Source organism: Vulpes lagopus, chromosome 2 (assembly GCF_018345385.1).
Source record: "Vulpes lagopus strain Blue_001 chromosome 2, ASM1834538v1, whole genome shotgun sequence".
In the NCBI taxonomy this organism is placed as follows: Eukaryota; Metazoa; Chordata; class Mammalia; order Carnivora; family Canidae; genus Vulpes; species Vulpes lagopus.
The window spans coordinates 39326423-39348770 of record NC_054825.1 but is presented as its reverse complement, the minus strand read 5'-3'; the positions used below and the strand labels follow the sequence as shown (position 1 = coordinate 39348770).

The 22348-nt window shown below is 37.4% G+C and overlaps 1 protein-coding gene across 7 annotated transcripts in view; it reads left to right on the top strand.

Annotated features, from left to right (window-relative positions):
• ZFAND4 (zinc finger AN1-type containing 4) overlaps window positions 1-22348 on the top strand; it is an 80590-nt gene that overhangs the window by 46092 nt on the left and 12150 nt on the right. For 6 of the 7 annotated variants that reach the window (XM_041746512.1, XM_041746511.1, XM_041746517.1 and 3 more), the window contains 4 exons: window positions 614-689; window positions 2936-3003; window positions 4867-5053; window positions 11225-11372. In XM_041746512.1, coding sequence (XP_041602446.1) covers window positions 614-689; window positions 2936-3003; window positions 4867-5053; window positions 11225-11372 — 479 coding nt within the window. The remainder of the gene's footprint in view (window positions 1-613; window positions 690-2935; window positions 3004-4866; window positions 5054-11224; window positions 11373-22348) is intronic. The other variant, XM_041746518.1, reaches the window with a different exon arrangement.

Here is a 22348-nt window from a genome sequence, read left to right as displayed (position 1 = left end):
CTTCTCCGATTGACTTATTTCACTCAGTATAATACCCTCCAGTTCCATCCACGTTGAAGCAAATGGTGGGTATTTGTCATTTCTATTGGCTGAGTAATGTTCCATTGGGTATACAATATTTTTAACTATATAGTCCCCATGTTCTACTTTATTTTATATATTTTATTACATAATTATTTTATAGCTGAGATTTGTACATTCTAACCCCCTTCACCCATTTCACACCTCCCCTACCCCCAACAATATACTTTTAACAATCTGCAAATAACTGAATGAAGACTGTACTTCATAGCACTGAGAACTGCCTTTTAGGCCTTAAATCTTAAATTCTTCAGGGATGATTTCATGATATTTGTCTTTAAAGGGCTCCTAATGTCATACTTCACTTCTCGGATAGAGAGTTACTAAAATTACTGTTCTAAAGTGTGTGGATTGGACTCCATCTACTTTTAACCATACCTTTTACCTATGATTCTGGCAATTTTACCTAAGCACCTAGCATTCAATTTAGAAATGTGTTTATTATTAATAGTAATTCTTTAATAGCTTTCTATCCTACTCTTTTGAATATTCTATTAAATTTGTAACTATATTTTTATAACATTTCCCTAAGGTATTTCCATCTGTCAGCAGCACTTAATTTGGAATAACATGGAACTTGAAGATGAATTTTGCTTGAATGATTACAAGTGAGTTTAATTACATATTGGCTGTTTTATAGATGCTCAGCATTATGACTCGATATATCAGTGTTTTCCTTCTGAATCCTTGGATCGTGTCTTCTGAATAGTTGTGACCCCTAGATTTAAGGGTAAATCCTGAACCGTAAGATATGTTGGTTCAGTACTCCATACTGCCTGATCCTTATCCTTTGATTCTTTATCTTTTCATTTTTCACACCAATTACGTATCCCCTGCCTTTTATTTTTTAATCTTTCTCTTTTGACCTTGCCTTGTGCTCTTTTTAATATTGACCTGTTCCCACTTGGCTACTTTCTTTTTCTTTTCATTTTTACAAGAGTATTGGGTAAGAATAAAAATCCTAGAAGAGAGCACATGTAGTAATTTCTCTGACACCAGCTATAGCAACATTTTTCTAATGTATATCTCCTGAGGCAAGGGAAATAAAGGCAAAAATAAACTATTGGGACTACATCAAAATGAAAAGCTTCTGCACAGCAAAGGACACAACTAAAAGCAATCTACTGAATGGGAGATGTTTGCAAATGACATATCCAAGAAAGGGTTAGGGTTAGTATCCAAAAAAATAAAAAACAATACAACTCAACACCCCAAAACCAAATGATCCAATTAAAAAACAGGCATTTCTGCAAAGAAGACATCTAGATGGCCAACAAACATATGAAAAGATGCTCAGTATCACTAATCATCAGGGAAATGCAAATCAAAACTACAGTGATATGTTACCTCACACCCGTTGGAATGGCTAAAAGTAACAATACAAGATACAACAGGTGTTGATGAGATTGCTGGGGGCGGGGTTGGGGGGGGGGAAGGAATCCTCTTGTAGTGGTGGTGGGAATGCAAATTGGTGCAGCCACTGTAGAAGATAGTGTGGAGGTTCATCAAAAAATTTAAAATAGAAGTACCGTACAATCTAATAATTGCACTATTGGGTATTTACCCAACACTAATTCAAAGGGATACATGCAACCCTCTGTTTATAGAGGCATTATTTACAATAGCCAAATTATGGAAGCAGCCCAATGTCCACTGGTAGATGAATGAATGAAATATTTTTCAGCCATAAAAAAAATGAAATCTTGCATTTGCAATGACATGGAAGGAGCTAGAGAGTATAATGCTAAGTGGAGTAAGTCAGAACAAGGTAAATACCATCGAGTTTTACTCATATGTGGAATTTAAAAACAAAACATATAATCAAAGGAAAAACATAGACAAACCAAGAAACACTCTTAACTATAGAGAACAAAGTGATGGTTACCAGAGGCGGGGAGGTGGGTGGAGGATGGGTGAACTAGGTGAAGGAGATTAAGAGGACACTAATCATGATAAGCACTGAGTAATGCATAGAATTGTTGAATCACTATATTGTACACCTGGAACTAATATAATAACACTGTTTACTATAATTAAAATAAAAAACTTAATAAAAAAATTAAAAATAGGGGTGTTTGGGTGGCACAATCAGGCAGCTGCCTTTGGTTCAGATCATGATTTTGAGGTCCTGAGATTGAGCTCCACATCAAACTCCTTGCTCAGTGGGGAGTCTGCTGCTCCCCCTACTTGTGTTCTCCCACTTGCACTCTGTCTCTCTCAAATAAATAAATAAGATCTTTAAAAAAGTAAAACAAATACACTTGATAGAGACAAAAAAAGAGTATTGGGTAAGAGAGTTTTGCTCTTCACCAAGTCTTTCATTTTTTCATCAAGCCTTTCTTCTGTTACTAAGTGACACTGTGTGCACCAGTGATTGCAGATACACTATTTGGCTTTCGTCTTTTTTTCTCCCTTCTCTCATTCATACACTTCTTCACTCTTTTCGTAATAAAAAAAAGAGACAGAGGTGATGTGAAATATCTGGAAGAGCACAGGGATTCAGGAGATCTTGTAGATCTTATAAATTTGCTATTTTTCTATTTTCTATTTTACTAACTGGATCTATTTTCTAACATTTTGAACCTTGGACAAACTTATTTTCTTCTTAGAGCCTCTTTTTCTTTGTGTGAAATGAAGAGACTAAATTGAGATGACATGTCATATTTAAAGCTTATGAGAACTTACTTTTCCCTTTTTATACAAGTAATTAAGTTAACATTTTATATTAACGTATATTGCTGTATCTTTTTTTATTATAGAGGGTAAGTACTATACCTGATAAACTAGCACTTAATTGTGTATATGTCTAACACCAGTACACTTTAATTATGGTGGTTTATTTTTGTGTTCACAGTATATCAGAAGGTTGTACCTTGAAGCTGGTATTGGCTATGCGTGGGGGACCTATAAATACTAGAAGAGGTAGGCATTTGTGAAAATTCTGTATATTAAAGCAATTAAATAATTTTCAAGCCAGTTGGTATTTTTATAGTCTCAAGTTTTAGTCAGATTTTCTTCCTTAGAAAAATGATGATTGTTTTTCTAAGCATTGTTCTTTAAAGCCCAAATACACAGAAGGAACTCATGTTTCAGGAAAATCTCCTGATTCTTGATTTAATACTAGGATATTTAAAAGTAAACCTCACCAGTAGAGGGAAAGGAAATGATAGCATTGTATAAATATATGGTTATCACTGTGTTTAGGTTCATACCAGTTTGTTGCTTTCTTTTACCCAGAATCTTCAACTCTGGGTATAATGATTTTTTTTTAAAAATTTTTTTATTTATTTATGATAGTCACAGAGAGAGAGAGAGAGAGGCAGAGACACAGGCGGAGGGAGAAGCAGGCTCCATGCACCGGGCGCCTGATGTGGGATTCGATCCCGGGTCTCCAGAATCGCGCCCTGGGCCAAAGGCAGGCGCCAAACCGCTGCGCCACCCAGGGATCCCGGTATAATGATTTTTACAGAGAATTCTAAAGTTGCCCTTTAGCCTGGTTCGTGATGCATTTGGGTTTCATGGGTATTATTTTGGCACTGTTGAATCCTTTTTCAGAATGTGGGCAATCTCTGGAAGTCATTCATTTAACGAGTATATTTTATGCATCTACTAGATGTTCAATACACTGTTCCATGGAAGAAAAAAGTTTCTGCTTACTGACATTGCCCATAATAAAGGTGTAAAGATTTGATGTCAGGCAGTTGCAAGTGCAGTGGAGGAATTTGGGGAGTGTGACAGTATGGAAATAGGATTCTAGGAGGATGATTGTGGAAGGGCCCTTGGAAAAGTTGATGTGAGCAATTTCTGTTTGATTAAGAAGAGAGTTCTAAGCATGGGGAAATTTGGAAATGTTCTCATTGGTTCCTGATTCAGGTGTGTCACATGATTCCCCACCAAGAAGAGGGATCCTTAGACTCCTCAGAGCAGTTCTGTTTTGTGGGTCTTATTTGAAAGGGAAGACCTTCATACTTGTTTGATCCTTTACTGACCAGAAGACTAAGGTTAAGTATTGATTCCAGTGCTAGTTTATTTCTTCCACAAGTCAAATCTTTTCTCTCTGTTTCATAATTTTAGTTAGAAAATGGGGGTTATTATAATCTTTTTCCTAGCTACTTCAGGAGGATTTTGTAAGATATGTTGAACTGTTTTGGATAGGTTAGAAAAATGTAAAGGTAGTAATGTTAGAGTTGGCTACTAGCACTCCTAGTATTAAGAATTCTATAAACTGGGCTTATAAAATTGTCCTTTGTGACATAAGATGTTTATAGTACCAAGTCTGAGAATAGTGTAAGAACTCTAACGTGTTTATGGAGCCATTGTAAGATAGAATTATATAGTGTTTAATGACATGTGAATTCCACTGTTAGAAAATTTTGAAAGTTGGTTATCTGTGTATAGTATTGTCTTTAAACCAGTGTGTTTTTGATGATTGATCTGACCAATTTGGAAAATACAGGAAATAGATGTGTGAAGTGAAAATAGTCATAGGTAATTATGTCATGGAATCAGCAGACTCTAGTGGCACAGAAAAATACTGATGTATTTGGTTAAGCCCTGTCTTTGTATGTAACAACATAATAATGCATTTCATTTCTTTCATGTTAGTACAACATATGGAATGCTATATGAAACTATAAAAAGATCAGAAACTTATTTAAAGACTATCACGTATATGTTGTATGCACAGTGTTATTTCAATTTAGCACATTATATCCTGTCACTGTACCAACATGCATAAAACTTGATATAAATTGAAAGCTTGTTTATCAATTTTTCCATTTGTAGTTCCTGTGGAAGATCCACTTAGGGAGATGGCTGAGTACATGGATTCCATTCGAGATGAGGTCTGGGAGAAGACCTCCTGCAACAAACAAGTTACATTTTTGGTATACCGAGAAGGAGATCAACTGAATTTCTTTCGTGTAGTAGATAGGGGAGATGGCACTTTAACACCATTATCTGAATCTTTAAGGTAAAGATGTTTTCATTTGCATGTCTCACTTAGAAGAGGAGGACCCTGTGTGATATACTCCATAAACCTTAATGTTTACTATGTGTTGTCAAAACAATCTCATATTCACAAGACTAAATTTCATGCATTCTCTCCACCCCACTGCCCTGGGTATATAATTCTAAAATTGTCCTTTATGTGTTTGATACTTAGTAATTTATAAAACTGAAATTTATTTATTGAGAAAGGTTTTCTTATAAAAGATTTATTTCAAAAAAACTTTATTTCTGTCCTTTATGAAACTCTAAGATACTGACTATAGTCTTTTTATAATAGTCTATTATATTATTTTACAGCCTTAGCATTATAGGGTTAAACCTAGAGTTGCTGGGTTTTTTTCAAAATTTAACTCTACTGCATAAAGGTAAATAAATCTCTTTACTTCTGTGGTGTTGTTTGTCTACTCTGTAAAAGGGGGAGGAATTGTTATATTGATTCTAAACTCAGAAGGAAACATCTTAAAGGTATTTAGCTAGGCAGTAGAACAAGAAGGAAATCAGACAAGGTAAGCTGTAAGTTTCTGTGAACTCTGTCTTACTTTGATTCTTACTGCCTTTTACTTTAAGTCACTAAACATTTAATGAATTTTTTAAAAGCCAGTCTGTACACTAGTACTGACTTACAAAGATGATTGTCCCTCCCTTCATGGAGCTTGCAGTCTGCTCTAACTAGTGTCTATAGTATATTCTTGCCAGTTGTTACAAAAAGATACCAAAATCTCTGGAAAACCAGATAAGAGGGCCTTCATTTTGCCTGAAAGGTGGGGAGTTAGGGACAAACTCTGGGAAGGGATCTTAAAAAAGGAGTAGGAGTTTCCCAAGCAAACCAAGGAAGGAAAGGTATTACAGATAACTAAATTTAATCAACTAAATTTAATCAGATTAGTTGTGGGTTTTTTTTTTTTTTTTTTGGTGTTGAATGTTATAAGTTCTTTATATATTTTGGATACTAATCCCTTATTGGTTATATCTTTTGCAAATACCTTCTCTCATTCAGTAGGTTGCCTTTTCATTTTGCTGTGTAAAAGCTTTTTATTTTAGTATAGTCCCAATAGTTTATTTTTGCCTTTGTTTCCCTTATTAGAGGAGAGATATTTAGAAAAATTTTGCTAAGGGGTGGTGTCAAAGAAATTACTGCCTGTGTGTTCTAGGAGTTTTATGATTTCAGTCTCACACTTAGGTCTTTAACCCATTTTGAGTTTTTGTGTGCAGTATTAAAAAAGTGGTCTAGTTTCTTTTTTTTTTTTTTTTTGGCATATAGCTGTCCAGTTTTCCTAGTATCACCTATTGAAGAGACTATGTTTTCCTCCATTGTATATTTTTCTCTCATTTGTTGTAGATTAACGGACCATAAAAGCATGGGTTTATTTCTGGGCTCTCTATTCTATTTCATTGATCTGTATGTCTTTGTGTCAGGACTATTCTGTTTTGATTATTATAGTTTTGTAGTATATCTTGAAATCTGAGATTGTGTTACCTCCTGCTTTGTTGTTCTTTCTCAAGATTGCTTTGGCTTTTTGGTTTTTTTTTTTTTTTTTTTTTTTTTTGGTGGGACAAGTACTTAAATTCAATCCCAAAATAAAAAAACTAGAAGACAAAATTGTAGAAAAAAATAACTTGTAGTCTGGAAACACAGATTCTATGACTCAGGAGCCTAGGCACAGTTTAGCTGGGTGTTCTGCTCTGGGTCTCCCAAAGCTGCAGTCGAAATGTTGGCAAAGATGCACTCTTAACTAGAGGCTTGATAGAATCTGCTTCCAAGTTCATTCGTGTTGTTGGCATAATTTATTTTCTGGCAAGTTGTCTGACTTAGGGCCCTGGGGTTTTTTGTTTGTTTGTTTTTTTCTGGTTTTGGGTAGCGGCTGCCCTCAGCTCCCTTTGGATTAACTCAAAGTTAACTGATTTGGAGTCTAAATTATACATGGAAAATCGCTTTTGCCATATTGTGTTGACTAGAAACAAGTCCTAGGTCATTTTCACACTCAAGTTTAGGGCAGTATACAGGGTATGAGAACCAGGGATTGGGAATAATGGGGATTCCTTTAGATTCTTCTCACTACAAGTTATGTGGAAGAAGGATTAGACTCTGATTTTGTTTTTGTTATTTATTTATTTATTTATTTATTATTTATTTATTATTTATTTTAAATTTTTATTTATCTATGATAGTCATCAGAGAGAGAGAGAGAGGCAGAGACACAGGCAGAGGGAGAAGCAGGCTCCATGCACTGGGAGCCCGATGTGGGATTCGATCCCGGGTCTCCAGGATCGCGCCCTGGGCCAAAGGCAGGCGCCAAACCGCTGCGCCACCCAGGGATCCCTGTTATTTATTTTTTATTGGAGTTCGATTTGCCAACATACATTATAATACCCAGTGCTCATCCCATCAAGTGCCCCTGACAGTGTCCATCCCCTCACCCACCTTCCCTTCCACTACCCCTTGTTCGTTTCCCAGAGTCTCTCTTGCTTTGTCACCCGCTCTGATTTTTCCCACTCATTTTCTCTCCTTTCCCCTTTAATCCCTTTCACTATTTCTTATATTCCCTGTATGAGTGAAACCAAATGATGATTGTCCTTCTCTGACTGACTTAGTTCACTCAGCATAATACCCTCCAGTTCCATCCACGTTGAAGCAAATGGTGGGTATTCATCTCTTCTGATGTCTGAATAATATTCCATTGTACATATAGACCACATCTTCTTTATCCATTCATCTGTCGCAGGACATTGTAGCTCTTTCCACAGTATGGCTATTGTGGACATTGCTGCTATGAACATTGGGGTGCAGGTGTCTCGGTTTTTCACTGCATCTGTATCTTTGGGGTAAATCCCCAGCAGTGCAATTGCTGGTTCATAGGGTAGCTCTATTTTTAACTCTTTGAGGAACCTCCACACAGTTTTCCAGAGGGGCTGTACCGGTTCACATTCCCACCAACAGTGCAAGAGGGTTTCCCTTTCTCCACATCCTCTCTAACATTTGTTGTTTCACATCTTGTTAATTTTCCCCATTCTCACTGGTGTGAGGTGGTATCTCATTGTGGTTTTGATTTGTACTTCCCTGATGGCAAGTGTTGCGGAGCATTTTCTCATGTGCTTGTTGGCCATGTGTGTGTCTTCTTTGGTGAAATGTCTGTTCGTGTCTTCTGCCCATTTCATGAATTGATTTTTTGTTTCTTGGGTGTTAAGTTTAATAAGTTCTTTATAGATCTTGGACACTAGCCCTTTATCTGATATGTCATTTGCAAATATATTTTCCCATTGTAGGTTGTCTTTTAGTTTTGTTGATAGACTCTGATTTTGAGAGCTGACAGACAAACGGGTGTTGACTGTTGACTCTAACTTGTTAGAATCTGGTTACTACAAAATATAGTAGTAACCATGTAGTAACCACAACCATCTAGAGCAGAAGTAGAGAAGAGGGAGTAATGAGCACTACAGCCTTAATCCAGTGCCTCTTATTTGGGCCAGGAATAGAATTTTTTCATACCAGTCTTTCCATGTGCTAGCTCACTGTTGTTTTGACCTCTTTCAAACATCCTCTTTTGGTTCTCTTTTCCTAAAGGAGAAAAATCTAAGTTCCTTAGCTTAGCATATAAGGCTCTTTACAACTGTCATTTATTTTTCAGCTCTCCTTCATTATGCCATGTTTTTGTACATTTTTACCCTTTGCTTGAAATGTCATTTTCTCCTCTTACCTCAGTTTCTTCTCAGCCAGCTTCTTTGTGTTTAAGATATAGCCCAAATGTTGCTGAGGATTTTAATTAAAATTGTATTATTTTTCCTCTGAGGATATTTTTAGAATTTCTTTTCCTTTCTATTCACTTACCAGAATTGGACAAGCGATAGAGGTGGGTGAAAAAGAAGGGTAGAAAACTTTCTGGTCATACCTTGCAAGACATTTATCTTGACTGTAGAAGGAGAAGCTTTCTTACTCTATAATAGGGGAGAGCAAAATTTTTTTTGTGAAAGGCCAAATAGTTATTATTTTAGGATTTTCAGGCTAAGAGATAAAATCAAGGGTACTTTGTAGGTACTTACATAACAAAAGAGAAGAATTTCCGCAAAATTTTTACTGACAAAGTTCAAATTACAATAATAATAATTGAGGGGAGCCTGGGTGGCTCAGTTGGTTAAGTGTGTAACTCTTAATTTGGGCTCAGGTCATGATCTCAGGATTGTGAGATCAAGTCCAGTGTTAGGTCCAGGCTGGTGTGGAGGCTGCTTGAGATTCACTCTCTTCCTTTCCCTTTGCCCTTCCCACCATCTTGTATGCATGTGTACTCTCTCTCTCTCTTAAAAAAATTAAAAAATAATTGAGTAGTTGGGTGTGTGTATATTTTGGGTCCATGAAAGAGAACAACTTGAATGCTTTTCAGAAGGGTAGGTTATATTTTACTTAATTGAGGTTGCAAGCTAATGTTGCCTATCAAATTTGCAAAATGAGTTGCAAAAGTTACTCTGTTAATATGGATCTGTAATGAGATTTTATGTATTTTATCTTTGAAAAAAATTTTTTATACAGACAGATATTGCCAAGTACTGTTATCAGTCCATAAGCATGATTTTGATATTGAGCATATTCATTGCTTGGAAGGCATTTATAGAATTCTCTTATAATGTTCTTGTGCTGTTTGCATTTAGCATGGCATTACACTGCATATTAATCATATCAAGATAGGTGGAGCTCCTCAATTGCACATTTAAATAGATTTTGAAGTATGGAAATTTCCTTTAACTTGCAACAAGGTATGAAAACACTGCTGGGAATTTAGAAAGCATGTCCCCTGTAAATTTGTGTGGGAAAGTTCTTACTTCTGAAAGCATGCTGTTATGTGTGATTCAGAGTAATACTGTCAGAATGACATTACTGCAGTATAAGTTTTGTATAGAGCGTTGTTTTGGCTTGTAATTTTAGGTGGAATTCAGTAAGAAACATTATTAAGTCCACAGCAAAAACTAATTTTCAAAGGCATTCAGTGTTTTATCTTAGCAGGTGAAGGTGATTCTTCTTGTCAGAAAAATTCAGTGTTAGCCCTGAGCTTAAAAGAATCCTAATAAAATTACTACAGTTAAGACATTGAACTGATGGCTAAGTCTATGAACCAAAAAAGTTTACTGTTGATACTACTAGTTCAAGAATAGATAACAGATTCAAATACTTACTTCTGAATACCTGCTGGTGAATAATACAGTGAGTAACATAGCCTTCAAACACCTTAGGTTTTCATTAGCTTTGTGAATTTGTACAACTTATTTTTTTTCTGTTCCACACATATTTTTACTCCATCAATTGTAGCAGATTTGACTTCAAGTTGTACTGAATTACCGTTATAGCAGATTCTTTGAAAATCTTTTTACCTGCAGTTGTTTCATGCATACTATTCATAGGGACTTCTTTCTTCAGTAACTTTAAAGTTGATATTGATGCCTTATAAGCAAAAACAACTGAACAGTACTTATACCTTATATCAACTCATAAAAGCAAAGGAACAGAACTCCAAATCATTGCCTTATTGTTTAGTTGACTGTTGCTTCCATCGTTGTCAATTCTTTAAGAACTTGTTCTTGCCAAAGCGATAGTCTTTATTTAAACAAGTTTATTGTCTCTGGACACATTTCTTCAATTGCTGTGATCAAGCATAGTTTAATTAATTCACTGTTGGCAAACAGCTTTTTTTGCTTAGCTAGTTAACAAGTTACATTCTGTCCAGTTCTGTGTCAGTTTCTTTTTTCATTATGGTTAAATGGAATTCTGATCAGCCTGTGTTCTAGGTTTCACAATTACCAGCCTTGGCTGATAAAATGAAATCAGTGTATTTCTGTGAAGATGGATTTTGCTTTTGTGGGAATGAGGTAGTAGGTGCCAAAAGACCTTCACCTGTTGTATACTGACTTCAGAAAAGCTTAGCTGTGCTAGATTGTTGGTAATGCTGGATCATGGTGTTTCTCCTTATTTTTTAAATTTCTTCTAAGAAATACATTTTTTGAAATACATTTGCCTTGAATTTACATTGATTAGACTTATTCTCTTATCATTAGCAGCATATGTATAGTTTCTATTGCATATAAAGTATTTTTAGTCATTGAGCAGGTATCAGAAACATCTCAGTAGTAATTATTGCTTTCTTTACAGTGGTGGTTCTGTGTATAATTTGTATACGGATGAGGATGAAGAAATTGAGCCTTCTCCTTCTGGGCAACAGATAATTGAAAATTCAATAACTATGAATAAGATGAAGCTGCTGAAGGCTAAGTTGGAGAACATGAATCTCAGCAAAAAGGTGAAGCTGTCGGCATTTGGCCAGGCTTTTCTCTAGTTTATCCCTGCAAGACTCACAGCGTTGAGATCTGTTGGTAATTGTGAAAACAAATTATTTATAAAATATTATTCATTTCAAGTTTCTGGCCTCAGTTACTTATTGAGATATTGAAAGTGATTAATTATTTTTTTAGGCCACCAGTACATCTACTATGATATAGTGTACTTAAAATAATTCATTATTTTTAAAAATTTTGTAGCACTAGTGCTAAGAAGGATAATAAAAAATAGCCTAATTTTTTTTTTAAATTTTTATTTATTTATGATAGTCACAGAGAGAGAGAGAGGCAGAGACACAGGCAGAGGGAGAAGCAGGCTCCATGCACCGGGAGCCCGATGTGGGATTCGATCCCGGGTCTCCAGGATCGCGCCCTGGGCCAAAGGCAGGCGCCAAACCACTGCGCCACCCAGGGATCCCAAAATAGCCTAATCTTAATCTTGCAATAATAATTTTTTCAGTGCTCTGTTAATATTTGCTTATATGGATGTCTCCTCTATTTGGGCTTTGATAAGGAATATACCTACATTTAGCTTTACTAGATGCTGTCAGTTTTCCAAAGTGATTCCAAAGTAATTAAACCAGTTTACATTCTGTCCAGTAGTGAATGAGAGTTGCAGTTTTCATGTATTCTTACTAGCATTTGGTATTTTTGTCATGCTGGTTGATGCGTAGTGGCCTCACAGTGTGGTTTTAATTTAAATTCCTCTGACTGATGAAGTTGAGCATCTTTCACGTGTTTATTGGGTATTTGGATATCCCTTTTTGTAAAATGCATATTCATCTTGGGCATTTTTCTGTTGAGTGATACGTTTTTTCTTATTGATTTTTTTTTTATCTTTATATATTCTGGGTATAAGTCCTTTATGATATACACACACACACATGCACACACACATATCACTACTCTGTTACTTCTCACTGTATTAATAGTTAATCCCTTTTGCTTTCTTGAAATATAATATATACATAAAATAAGGTTCACAGATCTTTAATGTATGGCTTGATGACTTTTTACATTTCTATACACTCATATAGGTTCAACCCAGATTAAAATAGGATCCATCTTTCTCTCCAGGTTTAATTATAACCTTTCCCTACTCCCAGAAATAACTACTGTTCTTACACTTGCCACCATAAATTAGTTTTGCCAGTTGTTGAACTTTGTATAAATGAATATACTTTTTTTTGGGGGGGGGGCCTGGTTTCTTTTGCCCAACATATACTTTTGTAAATTGTCCATGTTGCAGGTGTCAGTTCATTCTTTTTTACTGCTATGGTACTTTTCTATTGTATCACTATACTTCAGTTTTGTTTCTCTCCTTTTGATAGGTTGGGTTGTTTGTAGTGTTGGACTTTCATCAGTAAGATGCTTTCAACATCCTTATACACGTTTTTGGTGGACATATGCACTCTTTTCTTTGGGGCATAAGCCTAGGAATAGACTTGTCATAGGGTAGGTGTATGTGCAGCTTTAGTCACTATGCCAAACAATTCTGCAAAAGCTCTGTAATTGTTCCTTTCTCATCTAGATGTACAATCCATCTGAAAAAAAAAAACTGAAAAAAAGGTGTAATGTGAAGTAGGGTAAAGATAATTTCTTCCAGGTGGAGAACAGTTGATCTTGCTCTCCTGGAAAAAATTTCTTTCTCCACAATCTAAATGTTTATGCACCTAGTAACACAACTTCAAAGTATACTAAGCAAAAGCTACAAAGAGAAAGAGACAAATCTGTCGTTATTTTAGAAGAATTCTACACTCAGCCTCTCAAAAAATTGATATAAAAGCTAACGAATCAGAAAAGATGTAAGAAGACTTGAATAACACTATCAAACTACTTGTTCCAGGTGACATTTACAGAATGCTCCATGTGAAAACAGCAGAATATACATTGTTGTTAAGTGCACTCAGAACATTTAGTAAGATAAACTGTGTTGTTTGCTATCAAACAAGTCCCAATAAATTTTAAAAGATTCAAATCCTACAAAAAGGCTCTCTTATTATAATGTGATAAAGTTAGTAATTAATAACAGATATCTGGAAAGTCTAATATTTTGGAAATAACACACTTCTAATCGATGAGTCAAAGAAATCCAAAGAGAAATTAAAAACCATTTTGCACTGAATATAAATATTCTGATAATGTGGTAAGTTACTATTTTTAATATAAAATCATTCTTAAATTCTTAGGATGAACCATTATTGGTTGTGATGAATTTTCCTTTTTGTACCTTTATATTTCATTTGCTAATATTGTATTTAGTACTTTTGTTTATCAGAGAAATTGGTCTGCAATTTTTTTTAACATCAAAATTGAATTTTACAGTTAACACCCATTTATCTACCACCTAGATTTTACAGTTAACATTTTAAAAATTGTTTTTAATTGTGATAAAATATACATAAAGTTTACTATCTTAATCATTTTTTAAAAGATTTTATTCATTTATTCATGAGAGACAGAGAGGCAGAGACATAGGCAGAGGGAGAAGCAGGTTCCTTGTAGGGAGCCCGATGTGCAATACTCTATTCTGGGCCCTGATAGTACTCTATCACACCCTGAGCTGAAGGCAGACGCTCAACTACTGAGCCACCCAGGTGTCCTATCTTAATCATTTTTAAGTTACATACTGTTCAGTAGTGTTAAAGTATATTCATACTATTGCACAATCTATCTTTAGAACTTCATCATGCAAACTGAAACTCTATATTCATTAAACAATTCCCTATTTCCCTGCTCCCCCTACAGTCCTTGGCAAACACAATTCTACTCTGTTTCTATAAGTTTGACTCTCTAGATACCTTGTATAAGTAGAGTCATAACAATTTTTTGTTTTTGTTTTATTTTGTGAATGACTTATTTAGTAATGTCCTCAAAGTTCATCCATGTTGTATAGCATGTCACAATTTCCATACTTTTTAAGGTTGAGTAATATTCCATTATATGTATATACAACATTTTATTTATCTATGCATCTGTTGATGGAGACTTGTGTTGCTTCCATCTTTTGGCTGATGTGAAGAATGCTGCTATGAACATGGGCATACAAATATCTCTTTTGAGAACATCCTTTTGGATATATATACCCAAGATTTCAAGATCATATGGTAATTCTATTTTTAATTTTTTTGAGGAGTTGCCATATTGTTTTCTACAGCAGTTGTACCATTTTACGATCTACTGGTTGGTACACAGAATTTCCAGTTTTTCCACATCCTCACCAATACTTGCTGTTTTGTTATTTTTTAAAGAGTAGTCACCTGATTGGTGTGAGGTAATATTTCAATGTAGGTTTGATTTGAATTTTTCTAAAGATGTTGAGCATCTTTTCATGTGCTAGTTGGCCATTTTTGTATTTTCTTTGGAGAAATGTCTAGTTAAGTCTTTGGCCCGTTTTTTAATTGGGTTATTATTATTATTATTTTTTATGATACACACAGAGAGAGAGAGAGAGGCAGAGACATAGGCAGAGGGAGAAGCAGGCTCCATGCACCGGGAGCCCGACGTGGGATTCGATCCCGGGTCTCCAGGATCGCGCCCTGGGCCAAAGGCAGGCGCCAAACCACTGCGCCACCCAGGGATCCCCTAATTGGGTTATTTTTGTTGTTGTTTAGACTTAAGAGTTCTTTAGAAATATATTCTGGATATTAACTTCTTATGAGATATAATTTTTTTAAATTTTTATTGGTGTTCAATTTACCAACATACAGAAAAACACCCAGTGCTCATCCCGTCAAGTGTCCACCTCAGTGCCCGTCACCCATTCCCCTCCAACACCCGCCCTCCTCCCCTTCCACCACCCCTAGTTCGTTTCCCGAGTTAGGAGTCTTTATGTTCTGTCTCCCTTACTGATATTTCCCAACATTTCTTTTCCCTTCCTTTATATTCCCTTTCACTATTATTCATATTCCCCAAATGAATGAGAACATACACTGTTTGTCCTTCTCCGATTGACTTATTTCACTCAGCATAATACCCTCCAGTTCCATCCACATTGAAGCAAATGGTGGGTATTTGTCGTTTCTAATTGCTGAGTAATATTCCATTGTATACATAAACCACATCTTCTTTATCCATTCATCTTTCGATGGACACCGAGGCTCCTTCCACAGTTTGGCTATTGTGGCCATTGCTGATAGAAACATCGGGGTGCAGGTGTCCCGACGTTTCATTGCATCTGAATCTTTGGGGTAAATCCCCAGCAGTGCAATTGCTGGGTCGTAGGGCAGGTCTATTTTTAACTCTTTGAGGACCTCCACACAGTTTTCCAGAGTGGCTGCACTAGTTCACATTCCCACCAACAGTGTAAGAGGGTTCCCTTTTCTCCGCATCCTCTCCCAACATTTGTTGTTTCCTGCCTTGTTAATTTTCCCCATTCTCACTAGTGTGAGGTGGTATCTCATTGTGGTTTTGATGTGTATTTCCCTGATGGCAAGTGATGCAGAGCATTTTCTCATGTGCTTGTTGGCCATGTCTAGGTCTTCCTCTGTGAGATTTCTCTTCATGTCTTTTGCCCATTTCATGATTGGATTGTTTCTTTGGTGTTGAGTTTAATAAGTTCTTTATAGATCTTGGATACTAACCCTTTATCTGATATGTCATTTGCAAGGAATTGCTGGATTGTATGGTAGTTCTTTATTTACTTGAGAGAGAATGTGAGTGGAGCGTGGGGCAAAGGAAGAGGGAGAGAGAGGATCTTCAAGCAACCCCTCCATGCCTCCACTGAGGGCGGAGCCGAATAGGGCTCAATTCCATCTCTGAGATAATGACCTGAGCCAAAATCAAGAGTCAGGCACTTAACTGAGTTACCCAGGTGCTCCTATTTTTAAATTTCTGAGGAACTTCTATACTGTTTTCTAGAGTGGCTGTACCAGCTGACATTCCCACCAAATGTATGAGGGTTCCTTTTTCTCTACATCCTTGCCAATACTTGTTATTTTTAATTTTTCTGGTAATAGCCAATCTGACAGAAGTGTGGTGATATCTCACTGTAGTTTGGATTTGCGTTTCCCTGATGATTAATGATATCGAGCCTTTTCTTATGTCCCTGTTGGCCATCTGTATATCTTTTTGGAAGAATGTCTTTTCAGGCCCATGTTTTTATCTGATTGGTTGGTTGGTTGTTCAATATTAAGTTGTGTAAGTTCTTTATATTACAAACCCCTTATCAAATATATGATTGGCAAATATCTTTTCCCATTCAGTAGGTTGCTATCTTGTTTGTTTGTTTGTTTTTTGACCAAATTTTCCTTTTCCTTTATTCAGCACACCAGTCTCATTTCTTTTTTTTTTTTAAATTGGAGTCAAAATTGCCAACATACAGCATAACACCCAATGCTCATCCCGTCAAGTGCCGTGATCAGTGCGCGGAAACCCATCACCCCAACCCCCCGCCCACCTCTCTTTCTACCACCCCTTATTCGTTTCCCAGAGTCAGGAGTCTCTCATGTTCTGTCATCCTCATGGATATTTCCCACTCATTTTCCCTCCTTTCCCCTTTATTCCCTTTCACTATTTTGTATATTCTGAGATGAATGAGACCATATATAATGTTTATCCTCCAATTGACTTACTTTACTCAGCATAATACCCTCCAGTTCCATCCACGTCGAAGCAAATGGTGGGTATTTGTCATTTCTAGCGGCTGAGTAATATTCCATTGTATACATAGACCACATCTTCTTTATCCATTCATCTTTCGATGGACACCGAGGCTCCTTCCACAGTTTGGCTATTGTGGACATTGCTGCTAGAAACATCGGGGTGCAGGTGTCCCGGCGTTTCATTGCATCTGAATCTTTGGGATAAATCCCCAACAGTGCAATTGCTGGGTCGTAGGGCAGGTCTATTTTTAACTCTTTGAGGAACCTCCACACAGTTTTCCAGAGTGGCTGCACCAGTTCACATTCCCACCAACAGTGTAAGAGGGTTCCCTTTTCTCCACATCCTCTCCAACATTTGTGGTTTCCTGCCTTGTTAATTTTTCTTGGGAGGTTTTTGATGACTGCTTCCATTTCCTCCCTGGTTAGTGGCCTGTTCAGGTTTTCTATTTCTTCCTGTTCCAGTTCTGGCAGTTTGTGTTTTTCCATAAATGTGTCTATTTCTTCTAGATTGTCTAACTTATTGGCATATACCTGCTCATAATAAGTTTTTAAAATTGTTTTTATTTCCTTGGTTATTGGTTGTGATCTCTCCTTATTCATTTGTGATTTTATTATTTGAGTCTTTTTAGTTTTTAATAAGGCTGGCTAATGTTTTATCTATTTTATTAATTATTTCAAAGAACCAATTCCTGGTTTTGTTGATCTGTTCTACAGTTCTTCTGGTCTCTATTTCATTGAGTTCTGCTCAAATTTTTATTAACTCTCTTCTTCTGCTGGGTGTATGTTGTATATGCTGTTCTTTCTCCAGTTGCTTTAGGTGCGAGATTAGCTTGTGTATTTGAGTTTATTCCAATTTTTTGAGGGATGCTTGTATTGTAATGTATTTCCCTAATAGAACTGTTTTTGCTGTATCCCAAAGATTTTGAATGTTGTATCTTCATTCTCATTAGTTTCCATGAATCTTTTTAAATCTTCTCTAATTTCCTGGTTGACCCTTTCATCTTTTAGCAGGATGCTGTTTAATCTCCACGTGTTTGAGTTTCTTCCAAATTTCTTCTTGTGATTTAAGTTCAAGTTTCAAAGCATTATGGTCTGAAAATATGCAGGCACAATCCCAATCTTTTGTTATCGGTTGAGACCTGATTTGTGACTCAGTATGTGCTCTGTTCTGGAGAAAGTTCCTTGTGTATTTGAGAAAAATGTGTATTCAGTTGCATTTGGATGTAAAGTTCTGTAAATATCTCTGAAATCCATCTGGTCCAGTGTATCATCTAAAGCTCTTGTTTGTTTGGAGATGTTGTGCTTAGAAGATCTGTCATTTACAGAAAGCATCATGTTGAAGTCTCCCAGTATTAATGTATTATTATCTAAGTATGTCTTAAGTTTGGTTATTAATTGATTGATAGACTTGGCAGCTCCCGCATTCGGGGCATAAATATTCATGACCGTTAGGTCCTCTTGTTGGATAGATCCTTTAAGTATGATATAGTGTCCCTCTTCATCTCTTACTACAGTCTTTGGGATAAACTTTAATTTATCTGAAATGAAGATTGCTACCCCTGCTTTCTTTTGAGGACCATTTGAATGATAAATGGTTCTCCAACCTTTCATTTTCAGGCTGTAGGTGTCCTTAGGTCTAAAATGAGTCTCTTGTAGACAGCAAATAGATGGGTCTTGCTTTTCATCCAGTTTTGAAACCCTGTGTCTTTTGATGGGATCATTAAGCCCACTCACGTTCAGAGTTACAATTGAAAGATATGAATTTATTTTTTTTTAATTTTTTTTTTTTTTAATATTATTTATTTATGATAGTCATACAGAGAGAAAGAGAGAGGCAGAGACACAGGCAGAGGGAGAAGCAGGCTCCATGCGCCGGGAGCCTGACGTGGGATTCGATCCCGGGTCTCCAGGATCGCGCCCTGGGCCAAAGGCAGGCGCCAAACCGCTGCGCCACCCAGGGATCCCGAAAGATATGAATTTAGTGTCATCATAATACCTATTCAGTCCCTGTTTTTGTGGATTATTTCCTTGGGCTTCTTTTTTCTTTAACAGAGTTCCCCTTAATATTTTTTGCAGAGCTGGTTTGGTGGTCACATATTCTTTCATTTTCTGCCTATGTTTGAAGCTCTTTCTCTCTCCTTCTATTCTGAATGAGAGTCTTGCTGGGTAAAGTATTCTTGGCTGCATGTTCTTCTTATTTAGGGCCCTGAATATATCCTGCCAGCCCTTTCTGGCCTGCCAGGTCTCTGTGGAGAGGTCTGCTGTTAATCTAATAGTTCTCCCCATTTAGTTTAGGGATCTTTTGTCTCTTGCTGCTTTTAGGATTTTCTCTTTATCTTTGGAATTTGCAAGTTTCACTATTAAATGTCGAGGTATTGAGAGGTTTTTATTGATTTGGGGGGGGAGGCTTTCTATCTCCTGGATCTGAATGCATGTTTCCCTCTCCAGATAAGGGAAGTTCTCAGCTATGATTTGTTTCAATACACTTTCTCGTCCTCTGTCCCTTTTGGCGCCCTCTGGAGCCCCAATTAAAAGTAGGATTTCCTTCTTAGGCTGTCATTTATTTCCCTTAGCCTTTTCTCATGATCTTTTAATTGTTTTCTCTTTTTTCCTCAGCTTCCTTCCTTGCCATCAACTTGTCTTCTATATCACTCACTCGTTCTTCTGCCTCATTAACCCTCCAGTTCGGATTGCATCTCATTTAATTGATTTTTAATTTCGACCTGACTGGATCTAAATTTTGCAGTCATGAAGTCTCTTGAATCCTTTATGCTTTTTTCTAGAGCCACCAGTAGCTTTGTAATTGTGCTTCTGAATTGACTTTATGACACTGTATTGTAATCTAAATTCTGTAACTCTGGGAGAGAGTACTGTTTCTGATTCTTTTGTGGTGAGTTCTTTTTTTAGTCATTTTGCTCAGTGCAGCGTGGTTAAAAATGAGTTGTACTGGAAAAAGGAATAAAAGAAAAATAGAAAATATGGATATCCTCTGGTTCTATATACTGTGAATACCTTGGCTTCCCCTGGATCTTTCCACTGCTGCTCGGTGAAGAACTTTCTCTTCCGGTGTCCTTCCAGCTGGTCTTCGGGGGGAGGGGCCTGCTGTGCTGATTCTCAGGTGTGTGCACCTAGGGGAGCTGCCCGCTCCCTGTCAGGTTCATGGCTCAGTGGTAGCTGTTTATCCTGTGAGGCCCCTATTCCCTGGTGGCCCCACTGTGTCCCAGGCACAGGGTGACACAAGGAGGAACAGCAACACTGGCGTCGGCCAGCTTCCAGCTCTGGAGTCAGCTGCTGCAGTAACTGCTGCAGTCTCCCAGTCCACACAGTCCTGATGCTCCGGGGGTGGGAGTGCTGACCTGCACAGCTTGAGGGTGTTGGCGGCAGGAGAGTCTTTGTCCTCTGTCCTCCTTGCCTCTGCCTGTTCTGGAGGGAGTGTAGGATCCTGGGGTGTGTCTGCTCTGCGCCCTGGGATTCGCGCCCTGCAATGCTGGAATCGCACTCCCAGGTCTGTGGCTCCCGAAGGCAGCAGGGCACAGGCCCTCCATTTGGAGCCGCTGCCTGAGCTTCTCCCAAGGCCCTGCTCGGTGCATGCTCCAGCCCTTTACCGAGCTTGGCCACGGTCTGTGTTGTGCTCTCCCTTGGGTGCACTTCCTCTGTTAGTGACTCCGGGAACCTGGAGGCTCCACTGCCCCTCCTGTGGTTCTGACCAGTTTTCTTGCGTTGTGCCCAAGATTACGTATCCGAGAAACCACCAAGGTGCCAATACGAATGCAAGTACATGAGGGTTTATTAACAAGCTCGAGCTTGGGTCCAAGTATACCCAACACAGCAGATCAGGGACTTGGACCCTGAGGTTAAGAGGTGTAGCAGTTTTATAGAGGCCACTTTATGAGATTGTAACACACACAGAAATTTGCATAGTCATGTCGTCCACACACAGGTGGCCAATTGAATTACAATTTACCCTATAGTGACCGTTTGAACTAGCCTATCACTCTGGTCAGAATTGGTGTGCAGGTTTGGTGGGCACAAGGCGAGGTTTATTTACATTCTTTGGTGGTTAAGGATTCCGCATTCCTATATGAGCCGGTTTCGGTAAGGGTGTGCTCAGGGGCTTGACAAGGGTGGGGGGGAGTGCCTTAAGCAATAAGTAGGTCATGTGGGGGTTATACATGAGATGGTGGGTGTAGCACAAAATGGAGTTAGCCCTGCTCTGCTTGTCCAGGGGTAGGGGATTTTTGTTAAATTCCTTGGGTCCCACACCCTGCTAAGTGCTTTTCCGTCTGGGAAGAATCTGGTGGCCTGGGTGGCTCAGCAGTTTAGGGCCGCCTTCAGCCCAGGTTGTCAATTTGGAGTCCTGGAATCGAGTCTCGCATCGGGCTCCCTGCATGGAGCCTGCTTCTCCCTCTGCCTGTGTCTCTGCCTCTCTCTGTGTGTCTCTCACAAATAAATAAATAAAAAATCTTAAAAATATATTTTGTGTACCAGAGAATTAGGGAGGCCCAAGGAGAGGGAGAGAGTCAGGGGAGTGGTCTGTTTTTGGAGCAGTCAGAACACAGAACATTTATCAGTGAAGTTCAGCATCTTATATAGGTGGAATTCATGCACCCTAAAACAATTATGGTAAAAGATCATTGATCACAGATCACCATAATAAATATAATAATGAGAAAAAACAAAAAAATAAAAAATAAATATAATAATGAAAAAGTTTAAAATATTCTGAGAATTATCAAAATGTGACACAGAGACACAAAATAAGCAAATGCTGTTGGAAAAATGGCTTTGGTAGACTTCCTTGATGCGGGGTTGCCACAAAACCTCCAATTTGTAAAGAATGTAATTATCTGTGAAGTGCCTTAGAGCAAAGTATAATAAAATGAGGTATACCTGTAATTTTTATTTACCCAAAGGAATATTAAGAGTTACATGTAGACAAAAGTGAGGATTTCGTTTGGCAAAGTAAGTTTCTTATTTTAAGAACATCTTCTTGGTATAGTGAAATGCAGTTTTTAAAATCCATAGTACCCTTTCAGTGGAGGGTTAAATTGTTGTGTCTTCTGATTTTGTGACTCCCTTTTGTGTCTATGGGTCCTTACTTTAACTTTATTGCTGCCTTCTTTATTTTTTTACTTTTTATTTTATTGAAATTCAGTTAGCCAACATATAGTACATCATTAATTTCAGATGTAGTTTTTAATAATTCATCGGTTCATATAACACCCATCACTGCCTTCTTTACCTTCACTATCAGGTTCTCAGTAGAGAACTTTCAATTTACTCCTCCTTCCCCCAGAAGCCATGTCTTCTTGAAGCTATTTCCTTACATCTTGAAC